We start from the raw sequence: 21,203 nt of genomic DNA, 5'->3' as shown, positions 1-21,203 counted from the left end.
GCAAGCATTTCCAAAACTGGATTTGTGGTGTCTGACATTTATGTAGGCAAAACAAAATGTCACAGGTAAGAGAAATAGTGTGTATATATAGTATCAAATATATATAAAAAGGAAAAAAAATTGTATCAAATAATTTAATAGTTTTGTTATGTTAAATTAGATAAAATGTTATTTATTATGTATTTTTTATTGATATATATATATATATATATTTAGCCAAATAAATTAATGGTGTAATGATCACTTGTTATATCTGTTTTTTTTAATAGAACGTATTTATCAGTTTTTTCGTAGACCGTATCATTCCCTCATCCATCTATCATAATTTTACAATATTTTTCTTATCAGCAAGTGTAATTTGTAACATGAAAATAAATGAATGAATATGGCAAAATTTATTACAAAATTAAAATTATTACGAATCTCAATATATAATTACAAGATACAACAAAAAAGAAAGAAAAAACAATGGGCAAAAAACGATACTAGTTTTGCCATTTATGTCCTCATCTCTCTTAGCTGTTATGCATCAATCGGTGGGTCATGCACCTATACGTTCTCTCTCTATCTCACTCAATATATATACACGAACCTTCCTCGTTATTTCCTCCCAAGAACATCTCTCAAACATTCCTCTCTTCTTCTTCCAATATTTTGATCCCCACACACACTCACATCAACACATATAAATCTCCTCGTAAACCCTAAACCCTAGCTAGTTTCAACAACTCTCTTGTTCCAACCCCAAGAAAAAAGTTCAATTTCGTTAGCAATGGCCAAAGTTGGGAAGCTGACAAAGCTTAAGTCGGCTATGAAGAAATGGCCTTCTTTCGCCAAGAACCACCACCACTCAACCTCCTCAGCCGCTGTTTCCGACGAACTCTCAGAAGACAACAATCTCCATGTGGTTTACGTTGGTCAAACTCGAAGACCTTACATGCTTAGACCAGACATCATCTCTCACCCACTCTTTCAAGAACTCGTGGATCGGTCTTCTTCTAGATCCATCGAACAAGATCGTGAGATTGTTGTAGCTTGTGAAGTCGTTTTGTTCGAGCACTTGCTGTGGATGCTCAAGTCTGGTCAAGAAGGAGGATCCGTTGAAGAATTGGCTGAGTTCTATACTTATTGACATCGACCGATTGATTTTATACATTTATTTCGTATAATATATACCTTTTTTGTTGTTGTTTGTTGTTGCTGATTTGTATTTTCATTCGATGCGGTGTGTGATCAAAACGTGATCTCGTAAACCATGTCATTTGCTTCCGTTTTTCTGAGCAATTTTATGATGATGATGAGCATATGTAGTTTTCTTACTTTGTTAAGACCAACCAAGAATAAATTTCTACTAACAACAATCTTTATATATATTTTCCTTCAAAATGTATTTCAGTACCTATATTAATTGTAATATACATAAAAAAAGAATGCAATGATTTCAAGAAAACAAACTAAGTTTTCTGGTAGGTTTTGTTTCTATATTTATTTTATTATGGCGGTTTTGTAAACTTTTGTTTCTATTTTCGTAACGTATCTTTCTCATATGAGTCATGAGTCTCATGACATAATAAAGAAGGCCTTTGATGATGTTCGATAAACAAAAGTTGGTTGAATATGATGAGTCCAATTCATTTATTTTGCTTTATATAAACAAAATATGACTAGCAATGATTTCTATCATCGATATTCATTTTTTTTTTTTTTTGCGTATCATTTGTATGGTGTCAGTTTCAAATCTATTTTTGTGTGTGTATAAAATAGAAAATACGTATGCAATTTCTTTTAAGGAAATAATAATGGTCGCTCTCATGACGCGTTGGTGACCTGGTCCCAATTTCATGTCCCTACTCTCCTTTCTAGTTGCAGACATTATATATTTATCTTTTAATATTCTTGAACTTTCAGCCATACAAAATAAATTAAAGCTTACAGGTTAATTAGTCGATATACTAATAAATTTGTAGTTTGTTGTACTAATTGGCATTACTTACACCAACATATGTGCATTAATATACGTTTATAGACATAAATTGGTAGATAAAATAACTGACATTAATTTTCCGAGGTGGGTACGAAAAGGACGCGCAGAATAATTATTGAAGATAAGTATAATTAGTAAGACCAAAATAAATTAATTTCCTACGTAGGACGAAGTTCTAATCATTATAATCAAAGAAAAGAAGTTTCTTTGCTAAGTTTAATTAAGCTTGTTAATTGATTCCGACACGCTAATGATTGACAAGTCACTCGGTGTGTCTTTTCAGCAAACTTCATGGGACTTCTTCTTCTACTTCTGTCTTGTTCCTTACATTACATCAATCCTATGATATTATAGTGTTTATATAAACTCGGTTGGTAGCTAAATTGTTATGGGTTGCTGCTTGTTTTAACGTTGATTATAGAAGAAATTAATAATTACATTTGATTCGAACTCAGGTTAGTTACTAGAAGAAATTGTAACGACCAAAAGACAGTGTTGGGCCTTAGTGGGCCGTGCAAAGAGATGGGAGTTATGAAACGACACCGTTTAGTTTTAACTTAGTGTCAAACACTCTAACCTGAACAGAAGGTCTCAACAATAAGAGGGGGACTAGCAAGAAGACTCTCAAGGGAAGGACAACTTCATGAAAGCTCAGGTGAAGTGAAACCAAACTCATCCTTTGTCTTGACGATTTGATTTCTCTTGTTTTTGTTTGTGCAATTCCCTATGGATTCTTCTTTGGTCGTTGGTCTTTTTTGTTTTTGTCTGTGGGTCGATGTGATTTTATCAATTCTTGTCTTTCAAGTGTTTGTTGAAATGCCTCAATGGGAAAATGTAAGGTTTTTCAGGGAATCCATTAATGGGTTCTGCTCAACCCAAGGATTCAAGTAACCCTATAACTTCAGCTCCGAATAGGGCTGCAGTAAAATTGCTTAAGTCTCTCTTCATTGGGTTATGCGTTGTGCTAGAGTTTCCAAAGAGATGATCTTTCATTTCTCTTTTGCAACCTCTTGTTATCAATCTATGGGATATTAAGGTTATTCTCCATTTTCATTCCGGAAAGAAATTAACCAGTTAGTGTTGTTCCCATTGATCCAGCAACTTCAGAACTATGTCACGGTTTAGATCATTGTGGCAAGCCTCGGTGAATGCAACAAAGAAGGGTATTTCTCCATTTTCTTCAATTACCATGTTCAACACTTTCTTGTAACTTAGTGAATTTCTTGCTATAGGTGTGCTATACTTATTCTTGTTTGTAATCATAATCAAGTGCGTTTGATTGGAAAGTAACGATTTTGTTTCAAGACTAATCTCTATGGGGATGAAATTTTCTCACCTTTCTACTTTGCATACTTTTTAGCTAGTCTCTAACATATTTTCACAATGTACATACTGTATATAGCTCTAACGTGGGAACTCGAAGAATGGGTACCCCCTGTAGAGAAGTGTATATTCAAGTTCAATTCAAAAGAAGACCTTAAGACATGGCACCTATACTCTGATTCTGAATATGGAGGTACTTAAATCACACAAGTTCAGGCATCTGCCCATAATCATGTTACAGAACCTATTATTGCCTGTTTACATAGTTTCTTTTACTTTCATTCCTTGTTGGTTCATGTTATGAAATAATATTTCTGATATGCAGTGCATAACAATTCTTCATGTGATATGCTCATTATAGTGTGGATATTTTACTTTATAGGATTATCTTCGGCTTCGTTGGAAATTAAAGATGGAGGAAATCGATCAGATTGCAATGGTTAGTATATTGTGGAACAAGTGTGCCTTGCTTTTTCTTTCTGTTACTTTTTCGCTTGGGTCTGATACAATTAGTTTGTGCAAGCCAGATTTTCGAATTAGGCTGGGAAAGTTAGGCCATCGATGCTTCTTTGACTTAAATATACTGTGATGATTTTCTCATATCTAGAGGCATAGAAACGTTATTGAGCATGCTCTAACGTCTAAGCCAATAAATTATAAAATGATTTCTCTTGAAATTTCTGGAACTACAGTTTTCCTGGTTTAGCTGTTTAGGCTCTCTTAATCGAGCCTCAGGCGAAAGTATGAAGTTTCTTGCTTCTCATACCATTTACCTCTCTTCATCATGTTTTTTTCTGCAATTGGGTGGTGACCGTTTTCACCTTATGTCTCCTTTAGGTGTTTTCTCTGGGAACCTCTCTACGGATATGAGGGAAGGTTCAAAATGGAATATCAATCGGAGTGGTTTCTGTGGAATGCGGTCAAAGAAGGTTAAAATCATAGGTTTTGTTTTTCTTTACTAATCATCACATCATCAATCAAAACCAAAGATTTGCATGAGTTTATGCACAACTTACTTAACTAAAACCCCCTCCCATTTTTGTAGTTTGATGGCTTTATTGATCTCGAAGGGTATGATTCCATAGCCCTGAGGCTCAAAGGAGATGGAAGGTGCTATATTTCTACTGTGAGTCTCATGCTCAACATTCATGTCTTTTTGCTCCAGATGAAACACAAGGTTCAAGGAGCATAACTTTTTTACTAAAAACTAAACCGCAGTTCCAATTCAGATATATACTGAGAACTGGGTGAACTCGCCAGGACAAGCAGAAGACAACTCATGGCAGGCTTTTGTTTTTGCTCCAAAGGGAAACTGGTATACAGCTAAGGCAAGTCTCGTACTTCTACAAAGCAACTAGTGTTAAAAGGGGTTTTGCTGTAACTTGTTAACTCAAGTGTGACATCTTTCTTCTTCAGGTTCCTCTTACTCGCTACTTACCAACATGGAAAGGAAACGTGATAGATGCAGAAATGGAGATGAATCCAGGTCATGTTGTTGGTATGTCTCTATCCGTTAACGCACAAGGAGGTGGTTTCATTGGAGCTAAATCAGGCGCAGGCGATTTCCAAGTCGAAATTGACTGGATCAAAGCAGTGAGGATGCCATGAACGATGATGAAAAAAGCTTTCTGATGAACAAATTGAGAACCATAAAAAAGATTGTTGTTCTCTGGGTTTAATTGTAAAACCGGGATTTGGGTTAACCGGATCCAAGTTGATGAACAAAAACGCTTATGAATTGACTTAAAGCAAGTTGATGGACAGCAACTTGAAAAGAAAAATGGGCCAGAATGGCAAGTTGCTCAATTTATTTACCTTAAAGTGACCATAAAGTAAAATTATCTAATTCTTGAAAAGGTAATATTACAAGTTTTTTGCTTTTGAAAAAAAAGTTTTCAAGATAATAACCTTATTAAGTTTCGTTATACAAATCCTTTATTTGAATTTCAGCAAGACTAGGTTATAAAATTCTGCTAAAGTAGAAGCACATATAAAAATATGTAAATTCTATGGAAATTGACATAAATAGCTCTAAAATTCTACAACGTTCCTACATTATATATCAAAAATGTCTATGCTGACAAAACAAGAAGAATGCATCCAGACTATTACAAAATAAATTTGATGCTCTAGAGTCGTTGCTCAAATATTTATTTTTTGTATTCCTGCCAAACTATTTTTTTTCTTCTAAAACATGAGTACTCGATCGGATTTTGCTATACTCGACTAATTTTAGGGTTTAGTAGATTTGTTACATATACATTTTGTAACCTACATAGAAATCAAATGACCAAAATTACAAAAAAATTCACGGTTTTGATCTTACCAGTATACGGATCATTATTTTTACTCAGTAAAAAAATAATTGATAAATGATTTCTTAACCTTTTTCTAGAAAAGTGAGTTTAATCTTCCATTCATTTAAGTCTTAAAAAGCTAAAACATTTACAAATAAAAGATGTAGCCTTGTTCAAAATTGGTTGCGTATACTCACAATTCATAAACTAGAAAGAAAAAAAACACTAAAATTAAAGTAGTAAAATAATACACTACTTTTAGTTTTAAAAGATGTTGTCTAAAAAACGAGGATAAACATAAACAACTAGTTCAAGTGGCTAGTTTCTCGATCATTCTTTGTTACCCCAGTCTCGTATATATAAATAGTATTATATACAATACAAAAGCACGATACCCAAAATATCAAACTCTTCTTCTTTTCCCTTCTCTTCTCTTCTTCTCTTCTTCCACGTTTACGCGTATACACATCTCTATACATACATTAATCTTGATCCTTCTTTATCTCTTTGCTTCCAATAAACTCCAAAGAACAGCTCTTTCTTTTTCTCATTCTTACTATCATCATTAATGGAGAGAGAAGACTTGTACGCTGTCTTGGATTTGAACAACGAATGTACACAAGGAGATCTCAGACTTTCTTACAAGAACCTTGTTCTGGTTCGTTTTCACATCTCTTCTCTTCTTCTTCTTTTTTTGTCTGAATGTGATCTGATCTTCTTGAATAATTTTGTGTGTTTTTTTTTGTATGTTTGGTGGTGTAGAAATGGCATCCAGATCGGTTTCTTGAAGAAATAGAGAAAGATGAAGCTAAGATGAAATTTCAGTCCATTCAACGAGCCTATTCTGGTAAAATTTACACGGTTTTCTTTTAAACCGGGTCTGGTTCTTTATCCGTCTTCTCCAGTTTATTAATCTATTGTATTCACAACAGTTTTGTCGGATTCCAACAAGAGGCTTTTGTATGACGTCGGTGCTTATGATAGTGATGACGACGAAACTGTATGTTCTTCTTGTAGATATTTCTCTTTTAATTGAGTCAGAAATGTTGATTTATTTAATCACCGATATGTCTAAATCAATGTCAACTTATTGCGTTGTAGGGAATGGCTGATTTCATAAATGAGATGGTGACGCTTATGGCTCAAACTCAATCTACGGTAACAAACTACTTTGCTTCATCTATACTAGTCATTACTATTATATATGATTATGCTAATGGTAATGGTAATTGCATATCTTGGAGCAGGGGGACGAAAGTTTAGAGGAATTTGAAGAGTTATTTCAAGAATTGTTGAAGGATGATGTGAATCAATTCAAAACTCGTTCATCTTCGTCTTCATGTTCGCAATTTAGTGGCACGTCGACTTTGGTCCATTGCGATGATTTATCAAATTCAAATGATATTCCCAACAAAATTAACGGTCATGACAACTATTGTTGTATAAGTTCTAGTAAGGTATTTAGTTTTATACTCTTTCTGCTTGATTTTTTTTCCTTTTCTTATAACTTCTTTGTGGTTCTATATATGTATATAACAAAAATAAACTTTTGAAATGAAAATGTATGTTGTAGAATTTAATTCAGAATTATCATGAAACCGATGTTGACCATTGATGTTTTAATAAAAGGTAGGTGGTCCATCGACGAGATTCCAAGCTGGCAATAGAAGATCTAAGAAGTAGAGCTTAAAAAGTTTTTAACATTTTTTGTATTTTTTTTTTTTGTGGAACTTCATGTTGTAAAAGTTGTCGTGGTGAAGAAAATATGGTGGTATGTACTATTTTGTATACAATGTGATCAAACGTCTAGGTCATTTGAATCTCATTTTTGAGTTATGCACATTCTTGTTAAAGTACAAATGCACACAAAAAATTAGAATATTGATATTGTATCTTCCAAATAATATATTTACTATTCATATTTGACATGATGATCAAATGAAACTTCACAAATTCTCGTATTTGATTCAGTTTTACATAAATATTTAATACTCCACAAATATCAAATGAAACTCCACAAATTCTAGTATATATATATTCCTCTGTCGTGCAAAAATAGGATATTTTGGAAACGCTGGGAAGTAGGAGTAGCCGAGTAGGACCAAAGAGACAAAGCTAGTCACAAGTTGTCATATTTTTTAGTTCGTGAAGTCCAAATCACCACTATTTTCGCAGACCTGCGACTTCGAGACTTTTCTTCCTTTTTTTAATATATATATATATATATATATATTTCCTTTGACAAAATATAATATTGTTAACTTATACAAAATAAAATAAAATCATGTTATCCACTACATTTACTTGATATGGTAAACAAAATTAGAAGTTGGATGAAATCAGAAATAAATGTGTATGTATCACCAAGTTGATAATAATTAGTGGCCTTTACACCGAATCTGGTCCATTACTTTTTTTTCTAATTTGACATATAGTAGGTTTCTCCAACTTGTATAAACGCCGCTTATTTTCAATTTAATTCGTAATTAAACAAATATGTTCAGTATATAATTATGATAACATTTTTCTATCATTCTTTTCTGATTCTGTTTTTTCTTAAACTATTAAAGCATTAATTATGCTGGGAATTAGTGATACACATATATACAGAAAAAAAAAATCCGTGGAAGAAAAAATAAATAAATTACGTTCTTCGTTATGAACATTTTTTGTGTGCGACCGAAAAGAAAAAACATTTTTGTAGATTAAGAAAAATATAGGCTAAATTGAGGGCGGGAGGTCTAATATGTCCAATCTAAAGTGGGCCGTTAAGGCCCATTAGTGTTTCTCATGTTTTATCTTCTTAAATTCTTTATTGCTCAATGGCTGCTGATTACCGGTTCGAATCGTACGGAATCTAGTTTTAGTTAAGAAGATGTGCTGATCTAATTACTCTATGATCAAAATCATAAAATTGGAGCCAACAAAAATATCATACCAAACACATGACGTGGCCATGTGGAATTGTTGGCAACCCCAAAACATCCAAACATTGGTTTGTTGCAAAACTAATCAGATAATTAATGAGATTAGGTACAGTATTTCATATACATTTAAGGACATTTAATGAAAATTAATGCTACATTAGAATGTTAGGGTTGTTTGATTGGTGAAAATTACAATTGCCAGCAATTATGTTACTGTAAAATTGCCATTCACATTTTCACCCAATTGATCAATAAAACTTTTCATCGTCATTCTTTTTTTTTTCCATTTGAAAATCTGTTTTTTTTTTCTGTGTTGGATGTAATTTTTTTTCTTTGAAATATTTTTATTACAAATATTTAACCGTAATAAAATAAAATACAGTCTACTATTTTTAGAACGTTTATTGCAAAGTTCTAAAATTGCTAATAAAGTCTTCCAAGTGAAAAATATTTTACCGTTGAAATTATGTTTATTTATTACTACTAGCTAGAGAGCCTAGGCTTCGACCAATTTTTAGTTACGATATTACCCTCATCGTTATAGGCTTTATTAGGAAAGTAAACCGGTGTTGTTAAAAGGTTTTGAGGGTATTATGGTAAAACGTAGTACTGCGGCTGTATCTTTTTTTTCTTTCCTAATCGAAGACGACATTCGTCGGAAAAGAAGTTGTCTGAATAAGGAAACTCTCTCTCTCTCTAAACAGTCTCCGCATATTTTCTCTCTCTAAAGACTCTGTCTTTTTTACTACGGAGAGAGAGAGAGAGAGAGAGAGTGTGCGTGTGCTGGTTTCGAGCGTGGATATTAAGGGACAGAGCAAAATCTTCTTTGGTGGGAGAAATAAAGAAAGATTTTGCATTTTGAGCAAAACCAGTAGTGAAGTGACAACATTAACTCCTGACATTGTTAGGGTTTCATCTTCTTTTCTCTCTTTCTCAACCTCTCTTGCCGATTGAGAACTTGGATTAAGTTTGGAAATACTGAGAATTGGAAAGTTCCCAGCTCAATGCTGGATCGGCAACAGGAGGATCTTGGTATGTTCTTTATGGATTTTGCATGATTTTGAGTTCTGAGCTTTGGTTTTTTTTTTCCGGATTATATTAAAGTTGGGATTTTTATGGTTGGGTCTTTACTTAGAGTAGTGGAATCAGATCTGAGAAGCATCGTGTTCCGATGAATTAGATCCTCGATTTCTATGTCTGGCCATTTATATGGTTCATGACCTGTTTTTGTCTTCCTTTTCATTTCCCGAGATTCTTTGTTTCTCATCAAAGTTATATTCCGTGATTGTCCTACTTATTTCGTGAGAATGACTCTGGTTTCATTCATCTTTTGCTTTCAACATTGTTAGCAAGTTGGCTTTTTTTTTTGTAATCTCTGAGTAACAGTTTCTATTATTGTTTTCTCAGGTTTCTTGGCATTAATTTGAGTTTGTTCAGTTGAATTCTGTTAATCTCAGTGATACTTCTGCTGGTTGGTTAGCATTAGCAATCTGGTCTTGTGAGAATGAGGTCAGATACGGTTCTTGACTACGTGGTATTCGAATTATCGCCAAAGCATTCAAAGTGAGTATATGTTCCACTTCAAGATTTCATGATTTCTAGTTTGTTCTGTATAAACAAGTGTGTGTTTTTCCTTTGATAGATGCGAATTGTTTGTATCAAGCAATGAACAGACAGAGAAGCTAGCTTCAGGGTTGATTCAACCCTTTGTGAATCATTTAAAAGTTCTTGAAGCAAAAGCGTCGCCTGTTGCTCAATCCTCTATTAGATTGGAGGTGGAGAAAAGCAACACTTGGTTCACTAAAAGAACATTAGAGAGGTTTATAACAAAGAATTCAATATCATTTTGGTTTCTTTTCACATAGCCTTTTTTCGATATAGTAATAGTTTCTTCCACCATTTGTCCTTTCAGATTTGTTCAATTTGTTAATAGTCCAGAAACTCTCGAAAAGGTCAATACATATTATTCCGAGATGTTGCAGTTGGAAGCAGCTCGAACATTATATTCGCAGGTTGTAACCACTATTTTGAAACTTGACTTCTAATTGTGATTCTTGACCGATCGATCTTTCCTAAAGTTTTGTTGTCATTTTTTTGGTTCTTAAAGCGGAGTGAAGACTCAAAGTTTGGTGCATCAGGTGTGTTTGATTTTACTGTTGTTACTTTGCTCGTACATTGATCTTTAACATCAATTTGAATCCTATTTCCTTCCGTTTCAGATGATGGAGCTGCAGCAGATGCCACAAAGTAAAGCTTCTCTGCGTTTATGTTTGTTCTGTGTTTAAAGAGTTTTATATTGATTACTTTTTCTTCTCTATATTCAGGAAGGAGCTCTTAAAGGCTATAGACTTAAGACTTGAAGCTATTAAAAAGGACTTGACAACGTCCATTTCTCATGCATCAGCTAGCGGTTTCGACCCTCATACTGTTTCCGAACTCAAACAATTTGCTGATAGATTTAGTGCACATCATTTGGAGTAAGCCTTTTATTGTTTTGCTACTTTTCATTTGATGAAACCTATCTTTCATGCTTTGTTGTTTGATTGAATTGGAATGGTTCCATCAGTGAAGCATGCAGTAAATATATCTCACTATGGAAGCAAAGGCCAGACTTGATCGACATGAAGTACTCGAATCAGTTGGCTGGTGTTGACAATGTCAGCCTCCAAAAAGATAGCACGCGCCAGAAGCAAAATGCGGTAAACGAATCAGAACATCAAATTCAACAGTGTGCTACTACAAGTACCAAAAGGAATGAAGAGGAGAAAACTGATGACAGTTTGGATGTAACCTCTTCTACAGTTAAGACTACCCAACACACAAGACGACTCAGTGTGCAGGATAGGATTAACCTCTTTGAAAACAAACAGAAGGAAAACTCACCCTCTGGGGGAAGCAAACCTGTAGCTGTTACTAAATCCACAGAGCTGAGGAGACTCTCCTCAGATGTTTCTTCCTCTGAGAAACCTATCCTGAGAAGAAGCAGTATTGTGAGTGACATGAGCACTGATTTGGCATCAGAAAAGAAGTTGGAGAGTTTCCCGGAGGATCCGTCTTCGACTTCTTCGTCTCTTCCTCATACCATAGCTCAACCTAATTTCAATGAAAGCGTTAAAAAGGACGATGAAGTCAAATATGAGCTGAAGAGTGACTCCGAAAAAGTTGGTGATGAAGAAGCTTCTCGAGACAGAGTTGAGAGTTCCAAAACTGTCACTGAAACGAGGTTGGTGTCAGGAGTTGAAGCAACGTCTTATGTTCAGTCCAGATCAGTCATTGATCCGAATGTGTCTTCTGCTTCACAAAACCAGACTGAGAGACATGTCGATAGGCTACAGAATGTCATGAGTGATGCTAAATCCAGACAGAGAGAGGAGGGTTATGAACACAAAGCCAACAATGTATCACAATCATCAGCCATGTTTCCTTCTCGCCATACACGATCTCAGTCAGCTCATATAGAAGCTAGTTTTAAGGAGGATGTGGCTTCTCAACCGCAGTCTAGATACTCTTTTGGCAGGATCAAGAAGAAAGAAGTGGTTCCATCAGACGAACAACCGGTGTTACCTCAGAAACCACAATTTAATGTGAGGGATGGTCCTGACGATGGGGAGGGCAGGCAGGTTAGAGCTAACAGTAGTAGGTTTCCACCTGCATCGGTAGATCAAATACAGAGGACAAGACTGTCAAAGGAAAATCCGGGGGCTAATGATGAGTTGAAATTGAAGGCGAATGAGCTTGAAAAGCTTTTTGCTGAGCATCAACTCCGGGTTCCAGGGGATCAATCAAGTTCCTCCAGACGTGGTAAGTCGAGTGAAAACCAAGTTGCACACAAAGAGCCATCTCATTCTATAGCAGCTACAGAAAAAAGACTTTCTCTTGGTGGCGGTTCTGCTGATTTCTCAAAGCTTATGACTCCCTTAGTTGGTGACAAAGACAAAGGGGATGCATTGCGACGGAATTTATCGGACCTTAGTCTTACGGATGATTCTAAAGGAAAGTTTTATGAGAAGTATATGAAGAAAAGGGATGCCAAACTGAGAGAAGAATGGAGTTTGAAAAAAGGTGAGAAGGAAACAAAACTGAAGTCTATGCAAGAGGCTCTTGAGCAAAGTAGAACCGAGATGAAAGCTAAGCTCTCTGCTTCGTCTTCTGAGAGAAAAGATTTGCTTTCAAGTACTCGTCAGCGTGCAGAGAAATTCAGGTCTTTTAACTCTCGGTCAAGTATGAAAAAGTACCAGGTAACTTAGCATTAGATCCATTAGAAATGTTCCGATTGCTAAGACTTGTTATTGATGATACTGTCTTTTTGGCACATCCTATAAACTCATTTCAGAGCGAAGAAGATGAAGATATCTCTGAACAGAAACCTCGGGCAAAAGATAAAGCAGCCAGTGGACAACAATCTGTTGGCAGCATTTCTTCTCGGAGCTCCCAAGCTAGAAAGCTTCAACCCAACAGGAACATGTCTTCTTCTATTACTCCGCGGAGTGCAGCATCGGTTCCAAAACCATCAGGTAAAGTTTCAAACACCTCTTCTGGGAGGCGAAGATCAGACAAGTCGCTCGCACAATCTGTTCCAAATTTTTCTGAACTTATAAAGGAAAACACGAAACCATCTTCTTTAGCTGTCAAAACTACTATGCGATCACAGGTGAAAAGTAGTGGTCGCACCAAGAATATCAAGGAAGATACACTTCTCCAAAGACCTCGATCATTAAGGAAAAGCTCCTCTGGGAACATAGACTTTACGGAACTCTCCACTCTCTGCTCTGATGATATGATGGTCTCTCTAAGAGTGGACTCTGATATATCCGAGACTCTGAGAAATGAAGAATATGATGAACCTGAAGCTGAACCAGAAGAAGTCTTGGAGAATGCTGTTAGAGAAGAAGAGGAAGTGGAAGAATTGGAAACATTGGTGTTTGAGGATGGAAATCCAATGCTAAGCGAAGCTTATGAGAAAGTTGATCATTCAGGAGAAGAGAATTGTAGTTTCTTACCCGCTACTGTGCCTACGACATTGCTTGCCTCGTTAATGGACTCACCTGGAGAAAGTCCTCTTTCTTGGAATGCAAACCTGCAACACTCATTCAGCTATCCTCACGAGCACTCGTCAGATGTTGATGCTTCTGTGGATTCTCCCACGGGAAGCCCTGCTTCGTGGAGTTCTCGGATGAGAAAGAAATGGGGAACGGCTCAAACTCCTGTTACCGTTGCTGCTGCTAATAATATGTCTCAGTATCAGTCAAAGAAGGATTTAAGTAAAGGGTTTAAACGGTTGCTAAAGTTTGGAAGAAAAAGCCGCGGAGCGGAAAGCTTGATGATGGATTGGGTATCTGTAACGACTTCTGAAGGAGATGATGAGGTTGAAGATAGGAGAGACTTTGCGGATAGATCATCAGAGGATTTAAGAAAGTCGAGAATGGGATCTCTACAAAATCATCTCTCTGAGGATGGATTCAATGAGAGTGAGTTCCCTGAACAAGGTAATACTAATAGTATTGCTTTCTTCCTCTCTAAGTTTAATGCTATCGCGAGTTCTTACATATTTAGTTGATATTGTCTTTCTTCTTCAAGCTTCTAACACCGAGCTGAAAGATGATCATCAAATGTCTGGAAGCAACTTTAAAGGTCAAAAACTTGTTTTTTTTTTCTTTTCATGCATATTACTCATGCAGAATGCAAGATTCTCCATCATTCTTCCTTGAAATGAGTCGTATTATTTCTTCTTTTACAGCGCAAAAGTCATTCTTCTCGCTCTCCACATTCCGCGGCAAAGGAAATGATTCGAAGCCAAGATAGAGAGCAAACAAAGAAAGAAGAAACTTGGATGTGGATCAAGTTGCGTGAGTAAAGAGAGAAAAGAGACAGATTCTATCGCAGACTCAGGCAGACTTCAAAGACGGTATTTTTTCCCGATGAACTGGCTGGTAACTTCTTCGATGGTGTGTGTACATTTTGTTTAGTGAACAAGAATTGATTAATCCGATTTTCTGTAACTACATTGTGATTTTGGCAATTTTGAAAAATCCTATTTGTTTTTGGCCTTCCTTTACAAATATATTGATGCACATTCACAAATATTCAAGAGCATCTGGCTGGGCAACGAAATCTTTCTTTATTTCCCCCACAAATCATATAGCTGAAATTGTAGTGTGCATATCAAATTTTAGTTCCCATGTTTACAAGGTAGCAGTGGCAAATCACAACAATTGAACAAAACAGATATATTAATTATTAAGCTTAAAATAAATCTCCAAATAGCCTTGAAGCAGACAGTGGTTATATCAACAACCTAATGATAGTGGCACTTAATTTCACTAGCAGAGCACAACAGATTCTTTACTTTTTCTCTACAGGCTTTGGTCATGAATCTAAATTTAATTTCAAAAGCTTAATGTACAAGCAAAACTTAAGACGGTAAACTAAAAACTCTTTCTATGCTTGTCCCTAATGTAGATAACAACTCATGTTGTGAAGCAAAGGGTTCCTGAAGATAAATAATGTCTACCCAAAATCATAGTTTTCCTGATCAAGAATTATTACCAGCAGAGTTGTTTTTGGGACCTTGAAGCTCCATTGGAGAATTAGTGATGCTACCAACAGAACCCATTGTCTGAGAGCTAAGCTGTGGACTCGCTGGACAACCCTCGAGGTTGCTTGTGCTCATGGGATGCATTGCACCCGAGCTTATCTGAGGACTCATAGGAGTTCTTTGGTTCACTTGCTGGGGACTCATTGGAGTTCTCTGACTCATTTGCTGGGGACTGGACTGTTGTAGCTGCTGTTGGGTAATTCCAGCTGATGGTGACCCTACTTGGGGTGGTGATAGTACAGACTGAAGAGGGGATGCTGTTGCCTGCTGCTGCTGCTGTGCTTGTTGAGGCTGTTCATGTTGTTGTAGCTGCTGCTGCTGCTGCGGAGACTGAGCTAGCTGCTGAGATGGCTGAGACATAGGCTGCTGTAACTGTTGCTGATGCTGCAACTGTTGTTGTTGGGGTTGCTGCTGGAGTTGCTGCTGCTGTTGTTGTTGATTCATGTAAAGATTCATCATTCCAGGCATCAGCTTGGGTGGGCCCATGTTACCCATAGCAGCAGCTCGCTGCAGATTAGCTCTGTTCTGATCCAACATGGAAAGACCAGCTGAGCTGGGGTGCATCTGCCTAGTACCTGACACGCCACTTATCCCGGTTTGAGGAGCACCCATTACACCTCCTCGGTTTGCCATGCCCATCCTAATCTGTGTAAACAGAGCGTTTTGTTGTGGTGTTAATGCACCAGATCGGAGTTGCTGGCTTATAGCATTCAAATTTGATGCTGGATTCAGATTCATTGGGTTCTGGCCCATATTACCGATGCCAGGAACAGACATTGACGATGAGATTCCGGTTCCCCCCATACCTCTTCCTGCCATATTCAATTGGTTGCCTAAAGCTCCAAGCCCAGCAATACTATTTCCCATGCTTCCCATACCCATACCCATGCCCATACCCATACCCATGCCTACACCTGATCCTAGCCCCATCATTATCTTCTTCTGCACTGCCGCCTGCTGCTGCTGCTGTAACATCTGCAGTTGGAGAGGCGAATACTTGTTGGCCATCTGACCACCCGGCTGCATACCAGAGCTCTGGCTCATCGAGTTGATGGCTGATAGTGGATTTGTAGGCAGTATCATGGAAGGTCTCTGCATTTGTGGATGCTGTTGCTGTGTAAACATTGACTGTTGATTTTTCTGCTGTGAATGTGATGACAGTAGCGCTGACTGTTGTGGGTCAAGCTGTTGTGGTTGCATAGGCATGGAGACACCAGACAGCAGTCCTTGAGACATTTGCAAGGCTTGAGAATTTGTTGGAGGAACCATCCTTGCATTTGCAAGAATATTCTGGGTTGAGTTATTCGGCGTATTTCCAGTATTCCCATGTTTTGATGCCTCACCAGACGCTTGCCCTGCAACTGCATCTCCATACTGTTGCATATCGTTTGCAGAATAACCTCTTGGATAACCACCCGCAGAATTTGGATGGCTGCTGATTGGGCCAGTATCCCCACGGTTTGGCTTTGCCATAATATGTTCTTCAATCATGTATCCTTCACGGGCCATCTGCATAAGCATATAAATCAATCTTTAAGTAGCTTTACCATAGAACCAGGAACATGAAATAATTGATTCAGAACTCGAGAAATACCAGTGATTTAAATTGAGTAGCAAGTAGATCGGCGATGTGCTGTGACAAAGTGAGGAATAAGCAAGTCAGCATAGCTTCCAGAAAATAAGTGGCGTACATAAGAGAAAAATTAATAATCCATTGTCCATTCCCTTTTGATCGCATTGGACAAGAAGGATAAACGAGCATAAGCAACTAACAAGAGAGAAGTATCCATAGACCAACCAACCATATTCATAATTACACAAAACATTCACAACAGAGACATAAACCCCAAGAACATGACCCGACAACCTATAAACATCACTAAATGTAAAATCAACATTACATTGAATGGTAGTGCATGCAAGTTGAAGATATATTGCTGATCAAAAAAGAATGCAGGGGAGTATGATAACTATCAAATTTCCTGTGAACTTACTGTATTGGGCAACGCTAAGAGAAAATCTTCAGCCTGAAAAACATCCCCTTCATCTACGTCCCCTTGATACCATGCTACTGTCCCATCGACGGCCTTCTCTGACATCACCAGTCTTGTTCGGTTTCTAGGGATGAAGGAAGGGACCGAACCTGAAAAGATACTGGAGTCTGGTCAATCACATAAAGAAATATACCAATAGCCAGATATCTAGTTAAAAGAAAAACAGACCTTGCATTACACGTTCCATCTGACCAAAGTGAATGACTCTGGTCTTGTATGTATTCATACTGCCACCAAATATAGATTTTGATAATGCTTCGTCCTCGTCTTTGAAGACCTCTTCGTTAGACAGGTTTGATAAACAAACAGTAAGGGGCTGTTTAGCATACACGCGAGGTCTTCGAGAGTACTCATCCACCTTATGCTTTTTGCAGTTTAGTTGGTACCTAAAAATGGAACAAGAAACTGGATCAACCAAAAAATAAAATCTATGAAATATAGAACTTGTTCATGCACCAACAAACATTATTTATTTATATAAATGCAATGATATAAGGAGAATAAGACAATGCCAGCAATGCTCTAGCGTAAAGCCAGAATCAAAACAGGAGAAGTATCACATAAGTGAAAGTAAAGATCATAAAAAAGAATTTGAAGGGAATAAAATCAACAAACCAGGTTTCATAACATTCATACCTAGCAGCAACTCGTTCAATCTTTGAAAATCTGTCCAAGATTGCGTGATCGCCCAAAGTTTGGGGTCCCACTGAAGGGCTCCTTGCATTAACTGGGACACTAATAGTATTGACACTAACAGGAGAACCAACAGTGCTAATAACTTGCGTCTTAGGAAGAGAATTTGTTCTCCGTTTTGCAGCCATTTGGGCTTGGTGTTGCCTTTGCTGCATAGCTTCATTAGCACTAGAACCCACTGACTGAGTAGCACCAATAGCAGGAATAGAAGTAACAGCCTTGTCCTTCTGAGCTGCTGCAACTGCTCCATAGTGGGTCCCCATTGAACCACCAGAAAACTCACCAGACTTCGATGAAAGTGGGGACTGCGGTGGACCACCTGCCGACAAACGAGGACTTTGAGCCGATATCCTACGACTAAATTGTTCTTCTTTTTTCGGCTCTTTTTCAATCTGCTGGCCAGGATTAACATTCCAGGATGTTTGAGGGAAATTTGATCTAATGAATGCATTATGGGGCATCCTTGACTGAATACGTGGATCTAAATCATTTGCATCACTTCCCACCCCCGGAATATTGTTTCTGGTGCCGCCATCAATTTTACCAGTCTCAAATGGCTCCTCTTTTGAAGTGTATTTCATTCCCCCCTGTTGTGAAGCTGGAAATTGCATGGGACCACCTTCCTGATTCATAACCCCTTCCATTTGGTGTGGTGAAAACCTCTGAATACTTGTATTTGGATACTGAATACTTCTGCCTAGCATGTCTTGGTGTTGTAGAAGCGTATTTTTCCAATTTGTATCGGATCCATGAAGGCCATCCATACGTTGCCCTAACTGTTGCTGCGGAACCCCATCAGGACCCATATGTGAAACCCTTGTTCGCTTATTCAAGCCAGGCATAGAAGACATTTGTCCTTCTTGACTTTCTCTCTTTCTATGAAAAGATGTACCAGGGTTCATACTATCAGAGCCATAAGGCAGCATCGCATCTAGTCCACCAGGCGAAGCGCCAGAGACACTGACAGAATTTGATCCTTGATCCTGCGTGTTTCTTGTACTTCCAATTCCCATGTACCTTTGTTGCTGAGGTGGTACCAAGGCCAGAGAGGAATTTGGTGCATCTTGCAACGGCTGACTTCTTAATCCCGCCAGCATATTAGTACCAAGGTTTTGAATAGCCTGGTTGTTATTGGTTTGCTGCATTATCAAATGCCCTGGCAAATTTCCTCGCTCTGAACTTTCAGGAAGCCGATCAATGCACACCTTTTTCCCCTGAATCTTATTCTGAGACATGACTGTCACTTCTGCCATTTGCCTTAATCTCTTTCTCCGCAAAGTAGAAAGCGACAAATCGAGCTATCGAGTAGAGAAAAAAAAACATTTTAGACACTATAATAAACAACTGAGAACAGAAAGCACAAGGAGTCTTTTTAATGAGATATTACCTTAGCAGTCAAAGGATTTTTACTCAGCCTATCAAGTCTGGGTAAAGGATCCAGACAGAGTTCAGGTTGTAAGGCTTTTAATATCCTGGACTCCACTTCCTGCAGTTGATGTAAGGATCAGTACAGAAGATAATAGTTTCAGTGCTCAGATATACGACCTATAAGCCACGAGCTACCATGATTACCATGAGATCACCGTACGTCCATGAGTTGTCTGACATTGATGGAATATCTTTTACCACATTCTCGAGTGACATCTTAAGGCGCAATTTATTTATCACAGGAGAGACTTGAGATGAGGTATGTTTCCGATAGTCATGCACCTACAATAGTATGTGCCAAAAATTAAAGAAAACATGATGATGTAAGATGGTACACAGCAGTCAATTAAAAATTAGTATAACTAGGTTTTTTATGTTTACTTCTGGTCCCAGTTACTCCATTATGTTTCAGAAACAATCAAATACATGTACAATTGAGTTTGGAAGATAAACTTCCATGTACTTATAATTACGACATTTTTTTAATCTTGATTAAGTGTAGATAATTTCTGTTGAGCTCTTTTTAAATATATTTATATACGTTTGGACTGTTTCCAAGAACTTATGGAAGGCTTTATCCCAAAAAATAATTGCAGATAACTCACCTCACATATAACCACCCCATCCACAAATTTGCAAGGTATATCTTCCAAAATGTCCCCAGGAAGCCTGCCAGCCTCAATAGCCTATAAAGCGTACAAAGGGATTAAAAACATTTACTCAGTAGAATGAAACTCAGAAAGTGTATTTAACAAAACGCGAGTAAGTAGTGCAGTGAAATGCATTATTCGGGTAGAACAAGTGGGGAAAAAAAACATCATCTTCACATTTACTAAATCTAAGTACTTTGAATTCATTCACCAAAACTTTGATTACATGTTCAAATCAAGTCTATAATAACATAGTTCGAAAGATTTACCGAAAGGAGACCCTCTGCTGCCCTATCATACGGATGTAAGACCTTTGGAACATCTCGAAACGATATCTGTTGCATAGCCTGGTATTCAAAAACTCAAATTTGTGAAAACGTGAAGGTTTTAAAACTCAAATACAAGAAATCACAAGATAAATAAATTCATATAGACTCTCAGTACATACCTCAGAGGTTTTTCCTATAGAGTACCCATTTGGATAGAGGCTCAATATGAAGGAAACTTCATGATCTGCAGAGAAACCAAAATGCACTCAATTCAACATAGCTAGAATTTAGCAAAACATTATGTGTCAAAGTGGTTCGTTGAGATCCAAACCTGGAGATATATCGGGTAAAGATGGCTTCGAAAACCCGGAAACATCGCCAATATTGCTATCATCAGTGGCCTGAACCAAACGTAATAAATTTTCTATATAACTTTCCAAAATAAGCGAATTTAGTTGGAACACAATACAACTAAAATTCTAAGTTAAATTACCTTTGGTTTCCCAGATAGAACGATTGCTTTTGGGGAATCAGGAGTAGCCAATTCAGTAGAAATCTTAGGTCGAAACTTTCTACCAACCTTCGATATCTTAAACGAGACACCCATGGATTCTCTCCAGAGAGATGAAGCTCAAACCTGTCTAGGTACTGTCAATAAACGATACAGAAATAAAAAAGACACGAGAATTGAAGAAATCGAAGAATGAATTTTAAGAAAGCTAGAGAAATTGAAACCTTATGAGCTTGTTACAGAGAAGATCATCAAACAATTGGATCGGATAGAAAGCGAGAGAAATCAAAGGTGACTAAGAATAGAGCAATGAAGAATTCATAAACATGGAATTTGTGAAACACAGGTGGGAAATTTTTGAAGAAGATGCGATCGGAAGAGAAAGGAAGAGAGATTATTGTTAGGGTTCTTCTTCTAACTTCAAAGTAGCAGAAAAAGAAATTATCTTTTGTGTCTCTGTGCACACTTGGAT

General features: G+C 37.2%; 5 protein-coding genes across 16 annotated transcripts; 4 read left to right on the top strand and 1 right to left on the bottom strand.

Annotated features, from left to right (window-relative positions):
• Positions 1–475: 475 nt before the first annotated feature.
• AT1G72430 (SAUR-like auxin-responsive protein family) lies at positions 476–1,680 on the top strand. Its single transcript, NM_105902.4, has one exon. The coding sequence runs from the start codon at positions 773–775 to the stop codon at positions 1,130–1,132; it is 360 nt and encodes a 119-aa protein (NP_565042.1). The 5' UTR covers positions 476–772; the 3' UTR covers positions 1,133–1,680.
• Positions 1,681–2,453: 773 nt separating this feature from the next.
• On the top strand, positions 2,454–5,195 carry AT1G72420 (NADH:ubiquinone oxidoreductase intermediate-associated protein 30). Of its 6 annotated transcripts, none has more exons than NM_105901.4 (8): positions 2,454–2,639; positions 3,083–3,147; positions 3,387–3,500; positions 3,690–3,746; positions 4,145–4,236; positions 4,353–4,433; positions 4,537–4,635; positions 4,724–5,195. In NM_105901.4, the coding sequence occupies exons 2-8, from the start codon at positions 3,096–3,098 to the stop codon at positions 4,913–4,915; spliced, it is 687 nt and encodes a 228-aa protein (NP_177386.2). In that variant the 5' UTR covers positions 2,454–2,639; positions 3,083–3,095; the 3' UTR covers positions 4,916–5,195. The 6 variants fall into 6 exon arrangements, with proteins under 6 accessions (NP_177386.2, NP_001320990.1, NP_001320991.1 ...); NM_001334531.1 differs by having other exon boundaries at positions 2,537–2,639; positions 4,353–4,484; positions 4,568–4,635; positions 4,724–5,133; NM_001334532.1 differs by having other exon boundaries at positions 2,558–2,639; positions 4,526–4,635; positions 4,724–5,111.
• A 565-nt stretch (positions 5,196–5,760) lies between these two features.
• Positions 5,761–7,535, top strand: AT1G72416 (Chaperone DnaJ-domain superfamily protein). Of its 5 annotated transcripts, none has more exons than NM_001036191.4 (6): positions 5,761–6,262; positions 6,367–6,451; positions 6,537–6,604; positions 6,706–6,762; positions 6,852–7,061; positions 7,234–7,535. In NM_001036191.4, exons 1-6 carry the CDS (start codon positions 6,173–6,175, stop codon positions 7,285–7,287), a joined length of 564 nt encoding a protein of 187 aa, NP_001031268.1. In that variant the 5' UTR covers positions 5,761–6,172; the 3' UTR covers positions 7,288–7,535. The 5 variants fall into 5 exon arrangements, with proteins under 5 accessions (NP_001031268.1, NP_001117589.1, NP_001117588.1 ...); NM_001124116.1 differs by having other exon boundaries at positions 5,991–6,262; positions 7,238–7,453; NM_001124118.1 differs by having other exon boundaries at positions 5,991–6,262; positions 6,849–7,061; positions 7,234–7,443.
• A 1,665-nt stretch (positions 7,536–9,200) lies between these two features.
• On the top strand, positions 9,201–14,572 carry AT1G72410 (COP1-interacting protein-like protein). 2 transcript variants are annotated; one of them, NM_105900.4, is made up of 11 exons: positions 9,201–9,563; positions 9,939–10,094; positions 10,174–10,350; positions 10,444–10,543; positions 10,639–10,669; positions 10,751–10,778; positions 10,856–11,008; positions 11,098–12,769; positions 12,865–14,017; positions 14,109–14,162; positions 14,269–14,572. In NM_105900.4, exons 2-11 carry the CDS (start codon positions 10,036–10,038, stop codon positions 14,331–14,333), a joined length of 3,492 nt encoding a protein of 1,163 aa, NP_177385.2. In that variant the 5' UTR covers positions 9,201–9,563; positions 9,939–10,035; the 3' UTR covers positions 14,334–14,572. The 2 variants fall into 2 exon arrangements, with proteins under 2 accessions (NP_177385.2, NP_001319367.1); NM_001334527.1 differs by lacking the exon at positions 14,109–14,162.
• A 37-nt stretch (positions 14,573–14,609) lies between these two features.
• Positions 14,610–21,200, bottom strand: AT1G72390 (nuclear receptor coactivator). Of its 2 annotated transcripts, none has more exons than NM_105898.7 (13): positions 20,956–21,200; positions 20,714–20,857; positions 20,552–20,621; positions 20,400–20,464; positions 20,221–20,298; positions 19,907–19,987; positions 19,446–19,583; positions 19,261–19,359; positions 17,817–19,171; positions 17,349–17,566; positions 17,121–17,269; positions 16,721–16,759; positions 14,610–16,635 (listed from the first exon to the last, which is right to left on the bottom strand). In NM_105898.7, exons 2-13 carry the CDS (start codon positions 20,825–20,827, stop codon positions 15,064–15,066), a joined length of 3,978 nt encoding a protein of 1,325 aa, NP_177383.5. In that variant the 5' UTR covers positions 20,828–20,857; positions 20,956–21,200; the 3' UTR covers positions 14,610–15,063. The 2 variants fall into 2 exon arrangements, with proteins under 2 accessions (NP_177383.5, NP_001321648.1); NM_001334526.1 differs by having other exon boundaries at positions 14,706–16,635; positions 20,714–20,868; positions 20,956–21,166.
• Between the last annotated feature and the right edge of the window lie 3 nt (positions 21,201–21,203).

The sequence above is a fragment of the Arabidopsis thaliana genome (genome assembly GCF_000001735.4).
Source record: "Arabidopsis thaliana chromosome 1 sequence".
Classification (NCBI taxonomy): domain Eukaryota; kingdom Viridiplantae; phylum Streptophyta; class Magnoliopsida; order Brassicales; family Brassicaceae; genus Arabidopsis; species Arabidopsis thaliana.
This window is presented reverse-complemented; position numbering and strand designations above follow the sequence as displayed.